Raw genomic sequence first — 17,841 nt, forward strand, 5'->3', positions numbered from 1 at the left:
ATTTTTTCCTCTAAGAACTAGACTGTACTAGACATATGCAATAATTGTTAATGCCTTGATTTGCATATTAAATTCCGTTTGTATCTAGGTTTGACTGATTAAAACTGGCTTGACATTCAGCACGTGAAAAGCAAAGATGCTGTATTGCAGCTCCCTTGTTCATGTGAAGCACGGGGCACTTTTCTTAAATACTGTTGAATATTACTTGAGATGGAGTATAATGATACTTCTGGTTAAAATGCAGAATTGGTTACTCTCCTACATGAAAAATTTAGTTCAAGATTTTTTTGTAATCATCACTGTGTAAAAGAAAATATTTAAGGCTGTCAGATATAGTACAATTAATTCTGACTGATGAAAGTTACATAAATAATTGCAATTTGTATGTACAGGAGTATTTGAAATGCTTTTAAATGAGTTCAGCTCCTTGATAACACAGTTTTTCTCATCTGCCATTTCATTATAATGGAAATGGATAAAATATTGCAGGGCTTGGGAATTCTTTGCATACTGAGTGGTCATGTTTCCAGCTTCTCATTTTAAGTACAATTAAAGGTATCAGAAGCATCAACCTGAACATCTTACCTGGCTTTATTTTAATTATACAGGACAAAAAAAATGATTCAAGAATAAAACTGTTGAATTTATGCTTAAATCGTTACAGAAGAGATTGCACAATGCCTGTCTGAGTGTTCCTTTTTCTCCTTCATGGAAGTAAAAATAAAAATATCGTATAACTTGGGAAAAGTTATACAAGCTAGGGACTGTTTCAAGTTAGTTCCAGAGGAAAGAGGAATATATTGCATCTTCTGTTTTGAGTAGCACATAGACATCTTGTCTTGGAAAACCGTGACCTTGTGTTACATCACCTCAAGCTATAGGCATAAATGTTACACCAGAGTCGAGTAATCACTAGTTTTGATGTAGTATTTGTTCAGCTTTAATGGTTTGAGAATAATGTTTTGCTATGCTTTTACTAGGACTTGGTGGTATCTCCCAGTTTCCTTTCTTGAATCCTAGCATTTTCAGGGTCCCTTACCTGCAGACTTGTCTGCAAAGATTCCATTAATTACTACGTGTTAATTTGGTTTTTGGCTAGTAACTTCAGATGGGGAGACAATTTTCTTCAATCTTCGGATGTGAGAAAGTTGACATTTTTGGGTGTCTCCCTCTCACTAGTGTTATGGTTCTATATTTAAGGCAAATTATTGATAGATGGGACTGCATCTGTCATATCAATGACTTATGTTTTTTCTGTATACATAAAGGTTTGGACAGTTCATCTCTTCCACTTTACCTACGTTTGCAGTCTGTGAGAAGTTTGTAGTCATGGAAATAAACAATGAAGAAAAGCTTGACAGTGGTAAGTGATGATGTGGCTTAGAAGCAGTAAAAGAGAAATGCTTTGTGATCTCTTCTGTGCTTAAATATGTAAAATGTAGAAATAGTATTAGCAATATTGTAAGTGGTACTTTAGTTTTTAGTATTGCATGCAAAGCAGTGCAAGACCCATGTACTCTTGTTTTTCTTCATTTAACACTGCATGGTTTTGTTCAGTTTCCTCCATTTGCTCCTTCAAATCAGCTGTGCATCTCTGCTTCTTTGTGGGGAAAGAAGACAGACAAAAATGGATTACTAGGTGCATCTGCCCTCCAGGGGTGGAGGAAGTGAAAGGATTAGCTAAGACAGCCTAGTTATTTTTTTAGGCTAAAAAAAAAAGTTTTGCTGTCCTTCAAGAATGCTTATGTTGCTGCTTTTTTTTTTTTTTGAGACCATTTCTACCCTTGTTTTCCTAAAGAAAAGTCTTATGCAGTTGCGTTTTCAATCAGTCTCCCTGAACAGAAATGTTTTAGCCTCATAGTGGATGTCACCCAAATAACTAGAAGGGAGTGCCCAAAGATCCTATGTTTCTATATCTCTTGGGAATATACTGGTGCACAGGGACAAGTGGGAGAGAAGTGTTTCTGCTTTACAGTTAGCTTTATTGGTCTCGATTCCCAAAGAACAAGGTTTAGGCAGTCTGCACATTCATCATTATCCCCCTGTGCCTCTCTTGTTCCTTCTGAGTACTTTTGCTGAGTCCTAAAGATGATTAAATTCAAGCTTTTTAGTGAAAAAGAGGGAGCGGGTATTGGAGAGAGAGCCAGGCTGGTGTTCTCACTGCAGGCCAGCACTGGTTTTTTTCCCAGGGTAACCGCAGCCTGAGCTGCTTTTTGCCTACCTGGGGGACTGAAGAACCCTGGGGAGAAATTCAGGCTGTGGCAAGAATGAAGAGAGAAGCTTTTGATGTGCAAAGCACATGAGATTTTTAGGTTACTGGTCTTCACCCGTTTTGCTGTATTTCTGCCATAGACAATGCTTTGTGTTTGTGTCTGTGACTAGTGCACAACACCTTGGCCCAGAAAGTGTCCGTTTATCTGTCTTCATTTTTGCACATCTCGCCTCAAGTTTTGATTTTCCTATTCTTAAATAGTTCTAAAAACATGATCCTTCTTTGACAGAGTAAGGTACAATAAGAGGGATTTGCAAAATACCTGTAAAGCCAGTCCTGAGCTGCATGTATTGACTTGTTTTGGAGAACTGATGATGAATTTGGGGATCTGTGGAAAAAAACCCTAATTTTTCTACTCATTTCTTAGATTTGGAGGGAGTTGGGAAGTTTTTTCCTTGGGATTCCCACCCCACCCCATTCCTCACAGAATGTGTCATGGAAAAAGTTTACCTAACTACCGGGTTTGGGGTTTGGGAGGAGGTGTTTGATTGATTGTTTTTATATCTCTACCTTCCAGGAGTGACTAGCTTAGCTAATTTGGACCACCTCAGTTTAGATAATTGTCTGAGAAGCTGTGATTCCCTTTTACCTGTTCTTCAATCTGACCAAACTCTGTGACGATAATGGGGCACCAGGCATTTCTCAGCAGCGTGTAGCAGGCTGCCTGCACTTGAGCATGGCTTCCTTGCAACCTGAGCAGCATCAGGTTGCATTTGCTTATGTATGAAATTTATGAATAGCCTTTAAAATGTCCACGTTCCAAAAGCCTAATTTTGCCTTTTTTTTCTTTTTTTTTTTTTTAATACGTTTAGGAACAGAGGATGATTTTGGAGGACTTGTTTCAGCTAATCTTATACTACTGCGGAACAGGCTTTTAGATATCCTTCTGAAACTTCTATACACATCTAAAGAAAAGACAACTGTTAATTTGCAGTAAGTACAAAATAAACTTGAGGTTGAGAAAGGATATAATTTTTTAGTTCAAAGGGGAGAATTATACAGCCCCCATTCAGTTCACTAGTTGAATTGGCTAATTTTTTTGGAACTTTTGAATGATTTATGCAGATGTCACTGAATTAGCTTTGGGTAGGCTAGCAGAAGCGGAATGCATGATTATTGAGTTGTCTGCTGTCTGCTAGCAAGAATGGTAGTACCAAGTGGATACTCATGTAACTAACACATATCTTTCAGCTATTGCATTAACTGTTTTTTGTTTTGAATCTTTGAAATAAAAAGTTTTAGAACCATGATTGACAGCGTTAGTAGAAACGTGTTTCAATGTAGGAACAACAGAAGTATGTATCAGCAGGAGAGGAAAATACATAGTAGATTTGCGGGGAGATTGCTTACTTCTTATTGTTACTTTAAGGAAGAAAAACAGTGTTTGTAAAATTGTTAATTTTAAAACTTTGAGGGGCAGAGGATCACAAGTGAGCAGAATGCAGTGGGAACAAATGTGGCTGGCTGGCTACTTTGGTTTTTGGTTTGTTTGTTTGTTTTTTTTGTCTGAGGTTTTGTTATCTGGAGAGCCAGTTCTTTAACCCTCTGCTCTCCTTGCATACTTCTTGGTGCTGTTTTCTCATAACTTCACATGTGGCTATAGAGAAAATAAAATCTGTCAAAAGAGAAAAATTGTGTTTTTAGAGAAGTGGGATAGTCAACTTCTCATTTGGTTAAGATCAAATGACTTTAGTAGGGATTATCATTGGCACTAAAATGCTCATTAGTTCCTTAAAATTGCAGGTAAGGGAACATGATGTTACAGTTTAATGAGGCACTAGAGTCACACGGTGAGTTGGAGAAGAGACTTAGAAACACTGTCAAGTTAAACCTTGACAAAATAAAACTTGAGCAACTGCTGGGTAGGCTGTCTTGAGTCCGTTGGAGGCATTTTGTGGACTTATTGCATATGTAGGTTATGTAGTGATTGACTAAGCATTGGTTGGCACATACCCCGAACCTGTTTGAGCTTTTCAGCAATGCTGCTTTTTTTTTTTTTTAAAAAAAAAAGGGGGGGGACACACACCATATTCTTTCAAATATTCACAAGCAACTCTTCCCTTAATTAAAAAACCAAACAAACAAACAATGAACAACCTTCACTTTTTAATACCAGTTTATTAAAAAGGCTTGTAAAAACTCTCTACTTGTTGTTTGGCTCAACAAAAAGTGTTTGGAAATGATAATTTATGGACAAGCGTTTCCATTCAGCATTCCACATTTGTTATCAAAAGCCGCAATTGAAGAAATCTCAATGGAAATCACAATGGAATAGTCCCAGGAGCTGTATTTAGTCTTCGCTTTCTGCTAAACAAATACACTGTGTGTGTTCCATTTAACAAGATGTGGTGAGCAACATTTCTTGTTTTATGACAAACTTAAGAACTCTTCCATATATTTGAATTTTCTCCAGTCTTGAAGTTTGCCCTGTAGTTGAGGACACTGATTTTAGCTGCTTAGTAGGAAACTAAATGCTGTAAATCGTGCCTTTTTTTTTTTCTTTCTCTTTAATTAGGGCTTGTGAAGAACTCGTCAAGACACTGGGTTTTGATTGGATTATGATGTTTATGGAGGAACATCTGCATTCCACCACGGTCACAGCAGCCATGCGAATTCTTGTGGTCCTGTTGAGTAATCAGTCCATCCTTATCAAATTTAAGGAGGGTCTCAGTGGTGGAGGCTGGCTCGATCAGACGGATTCTGTCTTGACCAATAAGATTGGTACTGTGCTAGGTACGAGATCTCAGCCCCCTCGTGACTGAAGGATTGCATGGGAGTGTGTGTGCATACATGCCAAGGTGGGGGTTGTTGTGTGAATGCTGTCCTTTCTGTTACTGTTGTCTGTGCTGTGATCAGCTGCCTCTGCACTTCTTTTTTTCTTACAACTAAGATTTCCTAGACAAGAGGGAGCAGTTACACAAAACTGCCCTTAGCTGACATTACACAGATTTCATTGTAGTTCACTATTACCTCATCATCTGCATGAAGCTTGTGTAGCTAATCGGATTTTTTTCCTGTTACCATCATGGTAAGGTGAAGTATGTCCTGTGGGCAGGCACATCTGAGGTGGATGCAGAGGTAGCATAGCATAGCACCTTATGTACACAGCTAATAAAGATTCCGTAAAATTTACTTGTTTCTTTACTTTTATTAGTTAGAGCTTCATGCAGTGTTATACCTGAGCTGCTTTGTCTAGTGAGTTCTGTGCCAATTAAATTTACCTGTTTGGTTTTTTGCTGTCTTGGGAATTTCTGTGTTCACTGTGTCATCTCAGCCTTTCTTTTCCTCTCCCTCTCCTGCATTCCTCTACATGCATGCATGGACACTTGCACTGTGTCTGTTATTAAAGACTTTCTTTGCAGGTTCTTAAGGCCTCGTTTATCTAGGTTATCAGACCTTTCCATTACCCTATGTGATCTAGAATTTGGTGAATAAGGCTTTAGTGCTACAGGATGCATTTTGAGCATCTCTAAGCTGTTCGAAATGCATGTCCAAGTGTCTGAAGTAATGGATGTCAATTCTATGTAGACAGGTGCAATGGGGATTTCCCATGGACCTGTTTTTTTTTTAGTCAAAATAAGATAGTGCTTCAGGTCCATTCAGACCCTGATGCAAACTCATTGACATTAAATGGAAGTCTTTCAAGAGCTTGAGTAGGCTTTAGATCAGGGCAGTGGTATTAACAGTACTTTAAACTTAATTGTTGTTCCTAAAATGACTGTATGAAGAACCACCTCTCTGTGTTGCAGCAGTATATGATCTGTTTCTGTGATAAAGATTTTTCCAAATTGGTTTATTATAAGGAAGTAATTGTGAAGTATTGTTGAAGTGATCTTACTTCAGGAAGAGGGCTTTTTGTGAAATGAAAATATAAAGTCCATTTTTTTTCGGCCTTGTCCTTTGAAATCTGTGAACGTATCTTATGCTATCTTGTTATTTTTTGCATAAATAAAATTGTCTATTAAGTCTGTCTATTTACAGTGGTTTCCCATAATATATTCCTCAGGACATTCAGCTAGGAACACATAATGGTTCTTTGAGTTATTAATGAATTAGGAAGGTTAAGGAAAACAGGTTTTCTGAAACCGTATTACATGTGTGAACATTTATTGTTAACATACTATATAGCATGTGTTGTTTGGCTAATTCTGACTAAGGTCCTGTATTTTATTTAAGAAAGAATTTTTGAACATGCATATGCCTTGCATATATGTGCCTTAAAATTCGAAAACCATTGGTATTTTAGGGAATTGACTGTTGTTTAGTCAGTATCCACTTTAAATGTCCAATAGCATAAAAATTTTCTTTAGTCTAAGTAATTTACAATTGCAGTTGGAGAGCATTTGTAGAGTTTTCCTATTTTTCTTATTATAGTATCACTTTAACTGAATCCAAGCTAGACTGTGACCAAACAGGTATTTTTAAGCTTGTGTCTCAGGAAATGATAGTGACAGATTATCTAATTTTCATACCCTGTATTTTATTAACAAATTACAACACATTGGTGCCAAGATTTCTCATGAAACCAAATATGAGCCATTTTTGTTCAAGATTATTGATGGAATTCCTGCAACTTTGTAGCATAGATTTCATTAATCTGATTCCTGGTAGAGGTTTTCTGTTTAAAAAGTCAATTTCTGGTGGAAAGAAGGTATTAGAGCCTCAGAAAAACAACCTGATCTCTGGCAGTGTCAGAAGAATGGCTCAGTGTGCTGATGCGGAGACAGAACAGGCAGTCTTCCTGCCTCCTTCCTCACTTGAAAATAAGTGCTTCTGCCTTCCCAGTGTATTTATTTTTTTTTTTTAATAGGAAAATGAAATACCTAGGTAGAAGCAAGGTCACAAAAGGTGAGTTTTGTGCCTCTGGTATGGCACTTATAAAATAAGAGCATTTACTGCTTCATACCAGCTGATTAATCGGTAACAAAATAGCTGAAACAAAGTGCCCCTGAGACACCTTTGGAAACAAATTAACCGCCCATTGACTTAAAGGGGCCATGGGATTGCTGCTGGTAATATAAATCTGTAGCTGAGATTAAGGTGGTACTTCCCTCTCAGCCAGCGAAGTATCTTTTTTCAGAAGCTTGGGTGTTTTAAAAGTCTGAAATGGTGGTCACTGTCAGAAAATAGATCTGTCTGTGTATGCAGTAGCATTAGGCAGCTGTATGGAGCGGTGTCATCTGTGTGGTACTGGAAGGCGATAGTTTCTTTTTTTATTGATTAAAAAAATTAGACCTCTCAAGCAGAATTGCACAATATGTGTGTGATGGTCTGTATGCACACATTCCTTTTTTACAGCGTTAATTTCTGAGGAGCTACCCTCTTGAGTTCACTGCTTGCGTACGAGTGAGCTTCACAGGCGCTTCCCTGTTAACGTTGGCTTTTTGTATTTTTTTTCATCTTAGGGTTCAATGTCGGCAGGAGCGCTGGTGGCAGATCATCGGTGCGGGAGATTAACCGGGATGCCTGTCACTTCCCGGGCTTTCCCATTCTGCAGTCCCTTCTCCCGAAGCACACTAATGTACCTGCGCTCTATTTCCTTCTCATGGCCCTTTTCCTGCAGCAGCCAGTCACTGAGCTGCCGGAAAACCTGCAGGTCAGTGCACCTGTCGTCAGCAGCCAGTGTAATCGGGGTTGCCAGGTAGGGATTATCTAGTAGGATGTAAATGTAATTCTGTCTGTCATGAAAGAAAATAATGGATTAACCAGGCTCCCTCCTTCTCTGCAGCTGACTCACAGTCACGATGTGATGTTTTGTGCTGAGCTGTTTGGGGTGGGAGGACAAGGTACCATGGGAGTATGTGGAAATTAGCCTTTTATGGCATAGCTGTCGCTGGTGTCTTTCTGGTCTGTTTTGGAGTCAAATGAGAAGCAGATCCCTGCTTCAAGCTGGCATGGTGTGGACATTGAAGGGGGTGTAATTTCTTGCTGCTCTCTTTGATTTTTTTTTTTTTTTTTTAAAAGAGTGAGGAGTTGCTGCATTAAAGAATGTTCACAAGCTTACAGACAAAACAAGGTAGCTTTTATTTCAGAGTCTCTGTGGTTTTGTAGGAAGGCATCTCAGTTATTGCTGGAAAACGTTTATTGTTCTTATTCTGAACAGATTGATTTTTGGACTTGTTTTAATTGTATGTAAATGAGTAGCTATTATGGTCTACAATGGAGTCCTAGGAAGCCTTAGTGTAGTGCTTTATGGAGAAAAGCCACACTCCAGATAGGCAAGGTGCCTGTTCAGAATGGATGCAGTGCTAACATTTGTTTATCAGTGGGAACTAGGAAGTGAAAATTTCAGACTGGAAGGTGTTCTTCCTGTTTTTTTCAAGCATAATTCTTGTCACCACATTTAGCACTGTGCTACAGTGAAGTAGAGGCACGAAGTTCACCTGCTGCTTACAGCATTGGAGTGTGGCACTGTTAAATTGAAACTAAATTCAACTACTTGAAGTATTTAGCAGTAACACTTTTAATGCTAGAGGTTGGCACTTCATCCTTTTTTATTTTTTAATTGATTTACTTTTTTGGACTTACTGGAAATTGTAAATTTGTGTTGGTTGGGGTTTTTTTGTGGGATAGCATGTGGGTTTTACTGCTGAGTAAACAGGTGATTGTGCAGCATTTGTGCTGACACGTCTCTTGTTTCAAAACACTTAAATACTTTGAGTTGCAGTTACATTAGCCCGTGGTTAGAAGGAGTTTTCTTCAGTGACACATGACCTTCATATGAAGCTTTTGGGGGTAAAGTTTGGAGGATGTGAAACAGTTAGTTTTTTAGATACTGCCAAATGAGCATATTGTAGGTATAATAAAAAGCAGTATCAAGTTGCACAGGAGAAAGGGACTATTTCATGTCTTCTTTCTTCTCTTTCACCTTTACAGTTTGATTTGGACTCTATTTGGACATTCATATTTGGAGTTCCTGCCTCCTGTGGCACCATTACCTCTTCAATACACAGTGTTTGCACAGAAGCTGCCTTCTTGTTATTGGGAATGCTGAGAAGCATGCTGAATTCTGTAAGCATAAAAGACTTTGCTCGTATTTGAAAATACAGAATTGTTCAAGTTTGCCATGTGGTAAAAAGCCAAATTAGAAAAGTTGAGGTTTTGTTAGTGTCACAATAAACCCAGCTGTGAGTTAAGCTCATACTCGGATGAAAACCGACATTGTCATAATGTCAGTGGGTTATTCTATCTTACTTTATTTTTCAGTATCTGTAGAAATATTAGTGGCAACAAAATTTTTACAGAAATTCTCGGATTTGTGTTTTGCTGCAATTAAAACAAAACAAGAAAGCAGGAAGACAAAATGCCGTTGGCAGAGATCGTTGAATTTCTTTCCTGATTAACATCATGGGGGAATGTTTGAGACTCTCTATCCCATCTGCTCAGAGCTATGCGAGTTGCAGATTTCGTGCATGAGCCTTCCACACTCAGAGAAGTCCCCTGGCTATTAATAGACACATGCTGGAGGAAATTAATTTACTGCCAGAAAAATGTGTTGTCTTCTCATCTTTGAATCTAACATCAAGAGTGGTGAAAGTTGGTTTCTCAGTGTGAAAATTGTGTATTTCCTTGGAGCCAGAGTGTGTTATCTGCTGAAAATTATCTCATTAAATGTTTGAAAAGCATCTCCTGTTTGATCATTGTGTGTTTGCAATATGCTCTGAGAAGCATTGCTTGCATGTCTCCCATGTTAACATGTTCAGAAGCATCTTCTGGATGCGTGTACTGGTTATGTGTTCGTGACCTGCTGCAGTACATGTTCCTGTTGTGACATGCGCTGTCTCTTGCTAGTGACCTGTTCTGTCGTGTGTCTGGTCCTCACCTGTTTGGACACATTTGTGACGTGCTCAGAGACATATGCTGTCTCTTGCCTTGCTGTCTTGTGCTTTGTCATCAGGTGTATGTTCTGATGTGCTGTCACATTTTGGGTTGACATGAGACAGGTCATGTTTACCAACATGTTTTGAATCATTACATGTTAGGATACATGTTTTGTCTTGATGGTCAGTCACGTGTTGTAAATGTGGTCAGTCTCCTGTTTGTGATGTGCTCGAACACATGGTCAGGCATAGGTTACTGTCATCTGTTAGGCTGCCGTGTGTTCATGCTGTGGTTTTATCACATGTTCAGTCATATGTCTGGTTACATTTCATCGTGTGGTTGCAACTTGTTCCAGCCTGTTTTATCATCACATGTCCTGTTGTAATGTTGGTCACGTTCAGCTGTATGTTTCTAATGTGTTTATGTTATGGTGACATGTTGCTATGTGTTCAGTCACATGTTTCTGATAGCTTGGGCGCATGTTCTCTTATCACATGTTCTGTGGTCACCTGTTGCAGGCACATGATTTGGACATGTGGTTTATGTGTTTGTTAGAAGTTGGTGGTTTCTTCAGTTGTCACACATTCTGGAGGCAAGATTAGCCATGTGTTTGGTGACATGTTCGGTCAGGTGTTCATCATATATATGGTGACATGCTCAGACATATGTTCTGTCACATTGGGTCGGGATTGCCCCATGTTGGGATGTGCTTGAACACATTTTCTGTCACTTGTTTGATCAGATATTAGGTCACATGTTCAGACACTGTGTCTTCAGTTGTGTGTTCAAAACACATGTTTGGACATCTGTTCTGACAAGTGCTCCAACATGCATTTGACATGTTCTGCATGTGTTTTTCACACTTGGTCATGTGCTTGGCCGCATGTTCAGTAACTGCTGCTTTGCTTGAAAGAGTGCTTGTCCGCAAGGTTGGTCACATTGGCCCCATCTTTGATTATGTGTCACGATCACATGTTTCATTGCACATTTGACAATGTGTTTGAATATTTGACCCTTCAGCTTCTCTTCCTGCAGCTCCTTTCTGAAATGAGCGTTCTTCAATTAGTGCCATCTGTGCTAATGTGCTGTTCGTTTTTTCAACCCAGCCTTGGCAGTCGGAGGAAGAAGGCTCTTGGCTTCGAGAATATCCAGTCACCTTGATGCAGTTCTTTCGATATTTGTATCACAATGTGCCAGACCTCATTTCCTTGTGGATGAGTCCAGAGTTCCTGTGTGCACTGGCAGCAACAGTGTTTCCTTTCAACATACGACCTTACTCCGAGATGGTAGGAACTCCAACTCGTTAGCTGTTTTTGGTTTTCCCTGAAAGTAAATTTTTTGAGGATTTATCAATTAACAGTCATACAAAGATAAAGCTCTACTTAGCCTGCAGAAAGAGGTTATTGTAAAGGCTGGGCTGGACCTTTTGTACTTGGGATTTGGAATGGAGAGAAGTGCATGTTCAACTGAAGGGCAGTTGCTGTGCAGTGACCTCTGAAACTGCGTTTTAGGGGGAATGTACACAGTTTATTTCTAGTGGACCATTATTTTCAGTCATATGAATAATGTTAGCTGAGATTTACAAAAGCAAAAGAAACAGAGTTGGCCTATGCTTTCAGTGCCCTGCTCTGGACGATGTGATAAAATTTAAAACTTCTTTTTCCTCCTGCTTCCCATTTCTTCTTTTGTGGCTTAACCACAAAATGGTGTTCTTGTATTACCTGGAACTACTGAGTTCAAGCCAGGAGAGGGTGTGAATTCAACTTTACTTGCATTGCTGCCTGAAGTATTCTTTGAGCTTAGTGTCATTTACAGATTATACTGTTTCTAGAATAAGAATGGAAAGGAAACAGGGTTGGCCAAGTTCTAAAAGTAATTTTATGAAGAACGTGGAAGGATAGTTAGGCTACGGGTTGGCAGATGTTAGAACTAGGGAGGGTATGATAAAATACTTAAGGAAATACTGATGGCATGGTATCTTTTTGTTGTCAATAAAAGTGAGAGATCAATTTTTAAAGGTGCATGCTGATGAGTCTTTCATAAAGATAGTTTATTTTGCTTTTAAGTTAAACTTGGACTTGAAGTAGATGCTAGCAGCTCACTCTCAGGAAAAAAAGTGCCGAATATAAACTGGTAGTGCTGATTGGGCATTCATCTGTATAGAGTTTTTGGACGAGCCTTTTGTCTCTGAACAGGTCTTATTTTGACCACTAGGTCCCTTGAAACTTTGTGTAGCTGTCTGACAATTTGAGCTCTTCACTGTTTGGGGGCTCTCGTGACTCCAAATTGGTTTACTCCTCCAGCATGCCTCTGCCCGCATGTGTAGAACTAATCAATCCTTTGTGAAATAGATTAGTAACAGCCAGGTTCCCGAAACAAAACACTAGCACCCAAATTCAGCCTTGAGAGAAAATTCTTAAGCTTTCTTTCTGATCTTTCAGCCTCTCTGAGATTGCCATTAAAAGCAGAAGGAGTACACATTCAGGCTTCTCTTAATTTCTTAGGAAAACTCTCCTACTGAAGCAGACCAAATGTTTAAAACATTTAGTTACTTCACGTGTAAGCTGTGATGCAGTAAGCCTGTTGAGGGAAATCATAGTCTCCTCTTTCATTTGGAGAGGAGGGCGTTACATAAAAAGTCAGCCTTTTGGATTTGATTGCTTTCTTTTCTTTTTGAAAGCTTTTTATTTTGCTTTTGTTACAATCTTCTTTAAGAGCGAGCCCCTCAGATGTTCTGGTTCATCAGAAGCAAGAAAGCTGTAGAGACTTTTTTTTTTTTTTTAGAGATTTTGGGAAACTCTTGCCTGTAACTGCACTCTGATGAAGGTATCATATTAAAAAAAACAAAAGGCTCAGTTCCTTTTTTGTTTGCTGTCATGTAAGCTTGATAACCTTTCTTAGTTGGCTTCTATCTTGATTTTATTTTAACTGTTAATAACTTTTTCAAAACTCTTTTTTGCAATGAGAAAATTTATTTTTGCAAAGTATCTAGAAATTGCCCAAGTACTTCTTGTTGGTAAGTGAATGTGAAATATGATCTCTATCTCATGTAACTCATACCAGTCTTCACTAATTGTTGTCTGCCTTGGGAATCTTAAACTAGAATTTGGATGTTTCTCCTGTTGTATATTAAGGAACCGATCCTGAACATAATAACCTTTTTAAAAGGCTTCTTAAGAAGCAAAATGTGAAGTGAATAGCCTTGGAAAGACAAGTAAAGAATAGACTAGTGAAAAGACAGCAGTTAATTTGCTGATCTCTTAGAATTTTAACATGCTGGTTTTCACAGGTCACTGATCTTGATGATGAAGTTGGGTCCCCAGCTGAAGAATTTAAAGCCTTTGCAGCTGATTCTGGCATGAACAGGAGCCAATCAGAATACTGCAATGTTGGCACCAAGACATACCTAACCAACCATCCTGCCAAGAAGTTTGTGTTTGACTTCATGCGTGTGCTGATAATTGATAACTTATGTCTCACACCAGCCAGCAAACAGACTCCACTGGTGGATCTTCTGCTAGAGGTACACTTTCTTTGGATTTTTGGTTGGGTTTTTTTGTTGTGGTTTTTTTTTTTTTATCATTTGAACTTCCTGTGACACTTTATCCCCTAAAATGTTTTCTTCTACTTAGCTTCCTAAGTTAGAGGAGTGATGACCTGGAATTCAGTAGAATCCTGTAAATTGTCATGAAATAAGGGCGGGGGGAGGGGGAGGAACATTCGTGTCTCATAAACAGTAGTTTGCTGACTTTTCTTTAACAGCTTGGAAAACTGTTGCTAAGAAAGCAAATGCAGAGGCATTACCTCAGCCTTCCTTTGAGGATATCATCTGGACTTCTCCCTGCGCCCCCCCCCCCAGCATTTGTGTATATTGGTGACCATCTCAGGTGCTTGAGCTGACAGTCTGCGTGCTGGTTACCTGGCTTTTTTCTCGCTGTGCTCTATTCTCCCCTCCACAGCCCTACTACTGCTTTTGCTTGTTGCTCTTTAGTTTTCATTTGGTCAGTCAAATGGCTCTGTTAGTTGCTGAGCACATCGTGTCAATGTTTTATTTCTATTTTGTCCTCTCTTTAGAGCAGCCATAATGTTGTTTTAACATCTTAGCCCATAACTCCTTTTGTCTGAAAACACAGATAGTGGATCACAGCACTAGATGTTCAGTAGTGCAGCATGAGAAGTTGTAGCTTTCTTCATGTTTTATTTTTGTGGAGTATGATTCATTTGTTAAACACCTTTCAGACCATGACAGCTGTATTGGCTTTGTTGAAAATATAAAATCCCTGCAAATCCCTGCAGAAATATTAAGGTTTCTGTTTTATTCATACTAGATAAAAAGAACTGGCAGGACATATGCTATAAAAATTCACAAAATAACTGTGTTATCTTCCTGTAAATTATCTTCTAAAGTTTATGACACCTGCAGAAAGCATCCTTCTGTTAGTGGTGAGGGAGGGAATGAGGAGTTCAATTACTGTTTAACTTCTCACACCTTCTTGTATTTTAAAATGTTCAGTTCAGGTCAGTTTACATTCTCCCTTGACCTACCTATTTGGTACCTCACCTGTGTGTTGCTGAGTCTCCCTGATGGTTTTTTTGGTAGCTGCAGGAATTTTGGACTGTGCTTTTATATTTCCGAACAAATTTCCTGGGGCAGTTAGGCATCTCTTTGCTGTCAAAAAGCAAAAAATGAATTGTCAAGAGATGCAGTTATACACAAACATCAGGAAGCATATTTGAGGCCATGTTCAATTGGTTGCAGTTGCTTTACTGCTTTTTTTAGTCTGTTATCGCTCGCCAGTGTTACTGGCCCCTTAGCAGAAACAGAGAATTGGGTATGTATGCAGTGCTAACCTGTTACAGGGCAAGACAAAGCAGGCTGACTTAATGTTTAATTGCTTTCTAGGACTGTTTAAGTGGATCATTCAGTTAGGTATGATTATGTACTGAACAGCACAAGGTAATAAAGTGGTTTTCCCCTTTAAGTGCAAAGGAAATTAGAGGGGTTTAGCACATCCATCTATTATGACTGTACGAAGGCTGCTGTATTAATATGTAGAACCCCACAAAGAAGTGATGATCAACTTATGTGTTGGATCTGTCCCACTTACTCGGGTTATTTTACTGAAGGAGATGACTGTGTAAACTGAGGAGATCAGAGTTTAACCATATGTTTAGTTAGAGATTTGTGCACCTTTTCAGAATGTGTTCTTTTCCAGTTCCTATTATGGCAGAAGATAAATTTATTGGATTTAAATAGGAATAGTGCCTACTCTGTAAGACTGTACACTACTGTATACATGATGTACATTCTTGCCAAGACTTTTTATTCAAGACAGAATGTTAAGAGAAAAAAAGCCATAATCCATAAGAGCTGAGAAAAGATAAATTCACCTGGAACACCCTCCCCTTCCTTATTGCTCACTCAGAGATATTAATTATCTTAACCTTGTATTTCTTTTATCAGGCTTCCCCTGAAAGATCAACACGAACGCAGCAGAAGGAGTTTCAGACGTACGTTTTGGATGGAGTGATGGACCACTTACTTGCAGCTGATGTTTTATTGGGTAATATAGCAAAGTTTAATTATCAATCTGTTGATTTGAGCAAAAAGTTTTAACTGTTTTACTTTTTTCTTTATTAGTGTCCTGTTTTGTTACAACTTGATTGTCTTTTTTTTCTTTGCCCTTTCCCTTGATGTGTAAATGGTGTTACTGTGCATGCATGTTCCCTCACTATCTCGATTGTGCCAAAGCTGTAAAATAGGTTATTCAAAAAAAACTATACAGCATGAATCTTTTGGATATGTAAGCCAGACAAATTGCAATCACATCAAAAAGAACTCAAACTGGATCTTGCATCATCTCTCTTGTTCTTCTTGCGTTGGTAGAGGTTTTGGAGCTTTTGTCAATTTATCACAGTGGGACTTTGATTTTTAAAAGTTAGCTTTGTTTCCATTTCCTCCTACTGTGGTTTTATTATGAATGCAGCACCCCAGAAAAAAAACGCTGGCATTAGCACTCCATTGATCCAGTTAATAAATGGGCAGGAAGAGAATTAGAAGCTTGTCATTTGGATGTCAGTAGGGTAGGCTGTCCCACCAGAACATGGGTTTAGAAGATCGTGAAGTAGCCTATAGGAATATCGCTGCTCAGGTGCCCAGTCGGTGCCCACGGTGGCCTGATGGACTTTCCAGGACCTCTCGATCTGCTCCATCTCCATCCTAGATGTTATGGGGCAGCATGCATTTCTGTTCAAAAGTGCTTGTAAGGCTCCCCTTTCTTGCCACAGCAAGATTTGTCTTTCTCTGAATGCAGTGCATTAATAAAATAAATCCAGAATCATGTTACGTGAAACTTTGGGTCAGGTTCTCAGGAGAGTCTCCTGCCCGTACATGTGCAGCCCAGGAGCAGGAATTTTGTTTCCCCAGGTGTTCCTTCTTTGAGGTTTTGCCGGCTTCCTCCAGGTGCGATACTGTCAGTTGCTTCTGAGCAGATGAGGCAACAAGTGAATAAGTGTAGGTGAACTTCCAGCAAAATCAACACCACTGATGATTTTTAATTTTTTGATGGAAGCACTTGCACTTTTCAAGTTTCTCTTAATATAGCTAGACTGACAGTTACATACACACAGACACATGCAGCTGATGCCAATTGACTCTCAGTTTTACTGAGCAAAGTACAGTGAGGGAGAAATGATGCTAGCTGGTATCTCTTGTCATCTCAAGGTGTTTAAAAAGGCTCTTTTCTTTTTGAGAAAGAAGAAGTATAATTTTAAAAAGCTACAGGTGGTTCTACACCCGTGCAGCTCCAGTTGAAAAGGAGGACCGTACATATATACGATGCATCAAGATCACAGGAGTACCGTTTCTTCTGGACACTTCCCACTCCAGCTTCCCCTCTTTTGGTTTTTGTCACTGTTCATTTCAAATGTTTGCTTACCATCAAAGAGCGATGTAGAGAAGCCATGAGGTTTTTTAGCTTTTTCTTTGGCTGCGTCTTTTTTATAGATGTCTAGAAAGCATAGACTAATGTGAATGTCTTTATGCAGATGTGGGTTTTTGATAAATGAAGAAAACTTCGGGGTTTTTTGTTACCTAGGTGAAGATGCTTCTCTGCCTATAACGAGTGGAGGAAGCTACCAAGTGCTGGTGAACAATGTGTTTTATTTTACACAGCGTGTGGTAGATAAGCTTTGGCAGGGCATGTTCAACAAAGAATCCAAACTTCTTGTGGACTTCATAATCCAGCTCATTGCACAGGTAACAGTGTTCTTCTATTAGCCTGCTTGCAAAAACATTTCTGCAGGTTACTTTAAAATCCATGGAGTGATGTCACTAAGCAACCTGCTAGTGATGCATGTCAGGTCAGCATAGAAGTACATTTTTCTTCCCCAGGCTTTCTGTTTCTTTACTGAGCTTTCCTAGCACATCTTGTCAGTGTGGAGTGCTTTAATATGGGGCAATTGAGTAAAAACTGCCTTCAGATGACATTGTTTTTTAGAAATCCCCTAAAATAAACAACAAAATTTGCCTCACATGAATTTTGGGAAGCTTCCTCATGCACTTTTAGTGGAGATCGTTAGAAGACTTTTACTGTTAGAAGTCAGCATCATCTTCATAGATGTTAAAATTATAAGTATCATCGTATATTAATGTTATTTCAGTCCTTGAAATTAATGGAATTTGGTGCTTTTAGTAAAACACAGATTTTGAAAAATTAGCATGGGTCAATGCAGTGGAAGATTGTGTG

At 38.9% G+C, this 17,841-nt stretch overlaps 1 protein-coding gene across 3 annotated transcripts in view; it reads left to right on the plus strand.

The window, feature by feature from the left end:
• Nucleotides 1–17,841, plus strand: part of WDFY3 (WD repeat and FYVE domain containing 3) — a 125,519-nt gene that overhangs the window by 75,627 nt on the left and 32,051 nt on the right. For 2 of the 3 annotated variants that reach the window (XM_086464758.1, XM_086464757.1), the window contains 9 exons: nucleotides 1,269–1,363; nucleotides 3,085–3,205; nucleotides 4,788–5,005; nucleotides 7,678–7,913; nucleotides 9,149–9,283; nucleotides 11,200–11,379; nucleotides 13,383–13,616; nucleotides 15,558–15,657; nucleotides 17,191–17,351. In XM_086464758.1, the coding sequence (XP_086320884.1) occupies nucleotides 1,269–1,363; nucleotides 3,085–3,205; nucleotides 4,788–5,005; nucleotides 7,678–7,913; nucleotides 9,149–9,283; nucleotides 11,200–11,379; nucleotides 13,383–13,616; nucleotides 15,558–15,657; nucleotides 17,191–17,351 (1,480 nt within the window). Of the gene's footprint in view, nucleotides 1–1,268; nucleotides 1,364–3,084; nucleotides 3,206–4,787; nucleotides 5,006–7,677; nucleotides 7,914–9,148; nucleotides 9,284–11,199; nucleotides 11,380–12,877; nucleotides 12,920–13,382; nucleotides 13,617–15,557; nucleotides 15,658–17,190; nucleotides 17,352–17,841 lie in introns of all 3 variants that reach the window. The other variant, XM_086464756.1, reaches the window with a different exon arrangement.

Source organism: Leptosomus discolor, chromosome 4 (genome assembly GCF_034619465.1).
Source record: "Leptosomus discolor isolate bLepDis1 chromosome 4, bLepDis1.hap2, whole genome shotgun sequence".
Classification (NCBI taxonomy): domain Eukaryota; kingdom Metazoa; phylum Chordata; class Aves; order Leptosomiformes; family Leptosomidae; genus Leptosomus; species Leptosomus discolor.